The sequence below is a fragment of the Daktulosphaira vitifoliae genome, unplaced genomic scaffold (assembly GCF_025091365.1).
Source record: "Daktulosphaira vitifoliae isolate Bord-2020 unplaced genomic scaffold, ASM2509136v1 Scaffold_3, whole genome shotgun sequence".
NCBI classification, from domain to species: domain Eukaryota; kingdom Metazoa; phylum Arthropoda; class Insecta; order Hemiptera; family Phylloxeridae; genus Daktulosphaira; species Daktulosphaira vitifoliae.
Genome location: NW_026099574.1, coordinates 287,612 through 295,809, shown reverse-complemented (window position 1 = coordinate 295,809; position 8,198 = coordinate 287,612). Strand labels below are relative to the sequence as shown.

The following is an 8,198-nucleotide window of genomic DNA, read 5'->3' as shown; positions in this document are numbered from 1 at the left end:
AATGAGCTAACAGTGTAAGTCCCATGCTTTCAATAACATTTTTAAGCCAAATTATAGCTTCGAGTGGATTGTTTTCTTTTAGAGCATCATCTGCAATTTCTTGTAAGGTTCTTAAAACAAAAGGCGTACTGTCTGTTTGAGGTGTAGCTTTATTAAATTCATCCAAAGACACGGGAATATTGATATCATCATTTAGGCAGAGTTCTTCTAATTTTTCTTCACATAGTTTAGTACCAGTATAATGAGGACGATTTTGTATTACAAAAGATAACATTTCATCGTGTTTTTGTAAATGTTTTTTTGCGATATCAAGTGTAAGATGGTCCAAATCAATTTGTTCACACGTATAGATTTTAGCTAAACAAATTAACAACAATGCATAACTAATTGAAACCATATCGAAAAAAATTACAAAAAAATATGAATGGAAATCTGTTATAGATGTGTCGAAGAAAAATAGTTATTGAATATACTTTTTGACGTACGTGGGTTTTTATATTATGAAAGAACTGTAAATTCATTGAAGTAATAATAAATTTTAACATATTTATAAAATCAAATAAACTGTTTTTACATATTTCTGTAAATAAAAATACTAATAATACATTTTTCATAAAATAAAGTTAACATATATTAATTTATATGCGTTTCATTTATATATTTCAATAAGTAATTCGTATAAACGCAAACAAAAATAATAATAATAAATAGCATAATGAATTTAGCTAGATATTAAGTTTTTTTCTTTCTTTTTTTTTTTTTTAATATTTTAGACCATATACTTTACAGAAGACTAGTAGTTTAATTATTTCACAAATAAAAAAAATTGAATTAGTTAATGGATAAATAGTTTCTGAAAAAGTACAGAAAAATATGAAATAAATTATTCACTAATTATTAAAATAATATATCAAAATAAAAACGAATAAAACATGATCTATAATAATATAACCAAAGAAATTAAAATCTGTGATAATGCTACTTTAATTATACTTTGACACGGCCATGATGTTGTCACCCCGCGACCGTGTCTGCTCTTTCTCTACACTGCCCCTCTGTAAACTGGACCGTTACACACACTCGTTATCGTCGTGGTATAAAGGCCAACAAATGCCTAGCGATCGAATACCCGCCGTAATAATACGTTTATCAGTCATCTCTTGTGACACCAATAAACGAATCGTCGTCCGCTTTCAAAATATCCTAAGAAATGGGCGCGTGTCTGTTTCTTTGTCGCTCAAACCACGAACAAAGAATAAATAATGATGAGTTGCACCTGAATGATAAAGAATTCTAGCTTAAAAAGTGTATTTATTAAAATACTGATGTACGCATGTATAGTTACCGTAGTTAAAACCCTGTTTTTTTGTGTTAAAATTTTATATTTTCATTTCTTAATTACTATAACTTTTTAAAAAATGTATGGATCAATATAATTTTAGCTTCGATGCGAAGCTAAGAAGGTATTAATTTTACTATGATGTGTTTTTTTTTTTTGTGTGTCTGTTACCACTTTTTTCAGCTATCACCGAACCGATTTCTTTCAATGATACGTCAAAAAATCATAAATCGTATTTAATCGAAGACATTACCCTCAAAAATTGAAAAAAAAATCCCTCGTTCCCCGTAAATGGGGGAAACCTCCAAAAAAATTAAAAATTTAAAAATCGCTTATTTTCAAAATTTTTTCAATTTTTTGAACTAAAAACTGCCGTAACTTTTTCAAAAATGAACATATCAGTATATATAATTTTTAATGATTACTTAGTTTCTTAATGATCGAAATGAGTTATTTTATTAAATAAATTTAATAAATATTATCTAATCATTAAAAATATTTTGTTATATTAATTGGCTTAAATAAAAAGTAAACAAGACTTTTTGGCCAACGACAAATAACAGTACTAAATCAAATTTTTTCATTTTGTATAACTGGAAAAAATATAAATTAATTATTGGCTGAAAGGAATCTATTATGGTGATCGTAAAATAACATATTTTTATTTTTGAAATAATGAAAATTTGTTTAGCAACGTTATTTGTTGTTGGCCAAAAAAAACGGAAAAAAATTAGTATAAAAGAGCTAGTAAACTGAAAAATTCATTGGGACTTTTAGTCTAACCAGCGAACGAAGAACATACAAGCTCTTGTGGAAGCCTAACTAGTCTATTAGCCTCAGTGGCGTCGAAATCAAAATTCAAAAATCTTGAAATCAACGCGACATTTGCAAGTCTATTTCCGAAAACAGCCGTCAAATTCATTTGCTATATTGAAAAAAATATGGTACCTTTGGAGATAGGAGATCGGATTGTCATAAGGTATTATGACTACATGCAAAATTTAACAGTTACCAAAGTAAATGACAAAAATCTTGAACAACCTGAAGAGTATCGCGTTAAACTTCAAGGAATATGTGGGCAATTTTTTGACATGTCCTCGATGAATATCCTTACCAATGTTATCAAAAAGAAAGAAGTATTTAACATCGTAAGTGAAAAATATATGTACATAGCATAGTTATTTATACTTATATTTTTTAAGGAATGTATTGACAAAAATGAACTCGTATTGACATATTCAACATCTAAAAAAAGTCTAAACACTCAGATTTGAAATGCTAAAAATTTGAAACCCAAAGACGTCGGCAATAGATATGAAAAGAATTATGCAAAGAAGAATGCTTACAAATCTGGACTTAAGCCGAACAATAACGCAACATATAACGCTAAACGTTATTCAGTGAACAACGAAAAACGTTATACGGCCCAGGATAGACTTATGAAATACCGGAAAACTGAAGAACCACAAATTGTACACGAATCAAATAAATTTAAACAAACCGAAAATAGACAATACAAGACCCATAATACACGTTATTCAGCTCAAGACCGACTTAAACAGTACAAGGACACCGTTACTCCGAAAGAAACGCAGCCTAAACAGCATGGCACAAAGAACACAGATATGAACCGATATGAAGTTAAAGTAAAATACTGCAAAGAACGAAATCTCAACACTGTCATAACAACAATAGGCCCATGTACTAAGAAACCATCATTAAAACTAGGCGAGACGCAAAAAGTTAATTATTTATAATTATCATACATACAATCTTTTATTACTATAATTTTTCCACAGATAATGATTGTTCAAAAACGAACGAAGACGTGTTATCTTGTACACTCTATGGAGTAGAAAGTCAGTTATCACCTTGTGCGATAAACTACGCGAAATGGAAAATAACTTGAGACGCATCCAGAAAGTTGAAAAGTACGACATGTGCTTGATATTTTTTGGCGCTGAATGGTACCGTGGGAAAATTATGGACGAGACGAACGATGGTATGTTAAAAATTTACTTGATTGACATAGCACAAACGATGTTGTTTAACCGAAGAGAAGTCTATGAGATGCCAAAGCACTTTGAAGGAGAGTCTTTATTAATTGAAAATGTCGTAACACCTCCGTGAAAAGAAATGCTAACTACTGTTTATGCTAACGTAGAAGCAATAAAAACTATTGGACCGAGTACGGTGGTGAAACTGATTTGATTATAAAATACTATACTACCTTATAACTCCTATTCATTTGCATTCGACAGCCAATGTATATATTCCTTAACGTTGTTAACGGAAGTTTGCGCGCTGTCAATGATGTCTTTTTATATTATATATATATTTTTTATTAAGTTTATTATGAAATGTTTGCCTCTTCATAACCTATCACCTTATTTCTTTATTTATTGTANTTTCATAACCAATCATCTTATTGCTTTATTTATTAGTTATATATTTGTTTGTTGTTACATTATTTAATTTTTTGTTATATTTTTAGATTTTGTTTGTTCAATTATATTTTTTTTTCTGAATTAAATATAATTCATAAAACTGATTATTTTAATTGTTGTTTAAATGAAATAACGCTGTTCAACACTTATAAAACATTGTTATCATATAATTTTATTAAATTATTTTGTACGTGAATTAGTTAATACACTTTCAATTGTAAATTGACCAAAAAGTTCCAATAAGTTAATAATACACTATGTATTAATGATAGTAACAGTACTTCCTTAATTATTAATCATAATGTCCCTGATACTGTTCTAAGGCCTATATTATTTATTTTATATATAAATAATTTACTTAATATTTAATTTGAGGCCAAATATGTTTTGCTGATGTTACTGTCATCAGTAATAATGTCATAACTTTAATTTAGTTCTCAAACGTTAAAGGAACACAATTAATGATTGTATTATTTTATTCTATACAAATATCAGGATTAATTCATTGAAAATTTAAAATATAAAAATGATTGATTGTTTATCATAACTTTCAACAAATTTCATTAAAATTTCTATTAATTCTAATATTTAGTACATTTTTACGATTATAACAAAAATTAGGTATTTAAAATGTAGTATATAATAAATATTTTTAACATATTAATGAGATATATTACAATAATATAAATAAATAATTTTACAAAATTTAAAAGTCCTTTATTAAATTAGAGGAAATTATTTCCTCTACGACATTATTAATAATTAAAGAAGCTATATGTTAGATTTTTTAAATTCAGACTTGCATTCTTATCTTTAATCAGTTATTAAAAAATATATTCACAATAAAAGCACATAAAATATGACTTGTATTATTGTCATACCTATAAATTGTGTATGTTTTATTTTTTTTAATTTTTCATCAATTTATGTTACACATAACACAAGACGTCGGCAATAGATATGAAAAGAATTATACAAAGAAGAATGCTTACAAATCTGAACTTAAGCCGAACAATAAAGCAACATATAACGCTAAACGTTATTCAGTGAACAATGAAAAACGTTATACGGCCCAGGATAGACTAATTGAATACCGGAAAACTGAAGAACCACAAATAATACACGAATCAAATAATTTCAAACTACCCTAAAATAGACAACAATATAACACCAATAATACACGTCATTCAGTTAAAAACACTTCCATATTAGCTAATAATTCTTTTAATATGAACATATCACAGTCAAAAAACAATCTTTCAACTCAACCGTTTAAATATTGCCGGGAAATATTAACACATATAGCGTTGAGATGTCCCAGTTTAGACGTCGCTATGGATCTGTTTTGTGGTGCTGGTGGAAACGTCATCCAATTAGCCAAGAGATACAAACAAGTAATCGCTGTTGATATCGATGCTAAAAAATTATAATTTGCCAAAAGAAACGCAGAGATTTATGGGGTCAGGGATAAAATTACAGGGAGATTTCTTCGACATTGCCGAAACGTTAAAAAAATATAAGCCACAGGTCATAGTGACGTCTCCCCAATGGGGCGACCCTTCGCATAAGAAACACGAAGTTTACAGTCTCCAGAAACAAATGTGTAAAGACTACGAAGGAGGCGGTAGAAAACTCTTCGACCTGCTGAGAAGTATTGCACCCAACGTAGCACTGCACATACCTAAAACTACAGGTCGAAACGAGGTAAATTATTCTATTTTCTATAGGTAAACCGCAATTGTAGTTAATGTTGATTAATTAATTTTTGCTAGTTGATACAATTTGGAAAATTATTCGACCTCAACAGGGAAACTCCACACAAACATATCGACGAAAGACACGATTCTATTACTACATTTTTTAGCAGATTTTTCAACATGAACACGAAATTCTTATCAAACGACAACAAATTTTATACGAACAAAAAACATCTCAAGTATTCAAAATGTGCTGATTACTATTACTGTTAAATTATAATTCAACCAATTTTGCTAATAATTCACATTATATCGATAAAGACGCATTTCCACATTTTTAATATTTATAAACTTACCACTTTAGACATACCACCGACTATTGAAATTATATGAATACTTTAAAACTCTTTTATTTTTGCTACAACTTGCTATTGGAATATATATTTTACTGAAAAGTAAAGTTTTAATCATTGTGTTATGATAATATACATTTTATTGTAAAACATAGTATTTTAATTCATTTTTCTAATATTTGTTTTGATAAAAATTAAAATAAATTTTGTTTTATATTGAATTTTTTATCTGTATATAAAACTACTTTAAATTATTCTGAATATATATTGTTGATTGCAAAAATGTAAATATGCTTTAATTGCTAAAATTGCTTTACCCGAAATATATTTTATATTGTATAATATGATAAATAATTGTTATAAAAATTGAATGCTTCGAGTTATTTTTTTACATTTTCATTTGAAAATATTTAACTCATTTATTACTTAATTCATTTTCAATAAGTTGATTTATGTTGGGTAAAAGTTATTGGAACATTTTCTAGTGCTTCTAGTTGAATTTATTAAATAAATGAATGATAATTTATACAAATTAGAAAAAATTGTGCAAAAATTGTTGACGATTGTTTATCTTTAAGGCGTGCCCCAAAAGGATTAAAAATTATACTCTAAAGTTAGGTTTTTTTATCTATCTCAAAAACATTAACTGTTACGGAAAAGTTTCTAAAGACTTTCTTGTAGATATAATACTTTTCTATAATAAATGTAAACAAAATTAATTATTTAAGCGGTGTTAGAAGATATTGTTCTTTTAGGAAAAATAAAAATAAAAGATGATTTTTGAATTTTAGTTTTAATCAATTACAACGATAGCAACCTTGAAATATTAGAACTAGTCATAATATTTTTTGGCGAAACACCTCTGAATGGGATTTATTTTAAATATTCGTTTTTTGAGGTTAAATAATAATTTTTCAAAAATGTTTGCAGACTTTTGAAATTTATTTAATATGTTTGTAGAATCTTTTTTATAGAAAAATATTATATCTCCAAAAAAGTCTCTATAAACTTTTGGTGAAATTAATATTTTTAAGATTACAAAAAAAAACTAAATTACTACTCTTAGAGTATTATTTTTAACCCTCTTAGGGCACACCTTAGAGTTGACCAAAGATGCCTTTTTTTGATGGGTTAGAAAACGCTATCTTTTCATGATTACTGTGTATACATATGATGATAATGTGTATACATTACAAACTTGGCATTAATACCATGACAAGAAATTAGATAAGGCAATTATTACTTATCACTCTCATTCAAAAGTATATTGAAAAGATAGCGTTTTCTTCTGTCCTTTTCTCAATACGTACTTCAATGTTTAATACCGTAAAATAGTACATGAAAATTCAAAATTTCACAAACTTCAAAACGCTACAGAATATTTACTACTGAATATTAATAAGATATCTTTTTACTAAAATTTTTCTTAAATTCTACTCTACAAAATAGCTATCTTAGATTTTTTTTTTACTTTTTATTTAAAATTTTAAAATAATTAATATTTTTAATAAAATGTAAAAAAATTAATTATTGAGATATAGCTATAGACCTAACGTCTAACTAATATTTAAAAAAAAATCAGCTAAAAATATTAACTGGATCAAAAGTTATTTAAATTGTCAGTGAGTGGTGGGCCACCCTGTATATAAATACAATATTGTATTAATATATACACTAAAAATTTTTATATAAAGAAAAATTTTTTTTTCTTAGAAAAATATTTCTAAAAATGTTTTATTAACAAATTTTTTATAAAAAACATTTTTATAATTAAAATATTGCTGCATATATTTAAAAAACATTATTTCATTTTTATTTTATATTTTTAAAAACATTTCATTGGTTATAGGGTTAATAATGTTAATTAACCATTGTTAATCATGGAAAACATCCTATATGAAATAAATAATAGTTATTAAAAAAATAAAAAAGAACAGTTTTTAGATATTCGTATAGTAATTAAAACACATAATATTCTTTTTATTTTTCTTAAACTTTTTTTTTATAATTTAATACTCTAATTTTTGGCTCTATTTGAATGGAATAAAAAAGTAAATTTTGTGTAGTGAAAATGTTATCTTACGAACCACAATTTACCATAGTGTTTTAATTTTCAGCATAAAGTTTTAACATGTATTTTGCAACATAATTTATCGTAGCATATAAATTAATTAGTCTTTTAAATCCAGTTTTAATGTCTTCATCTATATCTAAAGCTATTACTTTTGGCAATGTTACTAAACATGTACATCTTCTATAACGCTTCTGCAAATTAATACAACGTTTAATGAATCTTTGTTTATTGTTTTTTTGTTTTGGAGATTGATTATATTCATTAAATATTACAATAGTTTGATCAATT

At 26.4% G+C, this 8,198-nt stretch overlaps 1 protein-coding gene across 1 annotated transcript; it reads left to right on the top strand.

Moving 5' to 3' along the window:
- The first annotated feature begins 5,179 nt into the window (after window positions 1-5,179).
- On the top strand, window positions 5,180-5,911 carry LOC126903138 (uncharacterized). The gene is made up of 2 exons (XM_050681151.1): window positions 5,180-5,490; window positions 5,559-5,911. Exons 1-2 carry the CDS (start codon window positions 5,200-5,202, stop codon window positions 5,754-5,756), a joined length of 489 nt encoding a protein of 162 aa, XP_050537108.1. The 5' UTR covers window positions 5,180-5,199; the 3' UTR covers window positions 5,757-5,911.
- Window positions 5,912-8,198: the final 2,287 nt, after the last annotated feature.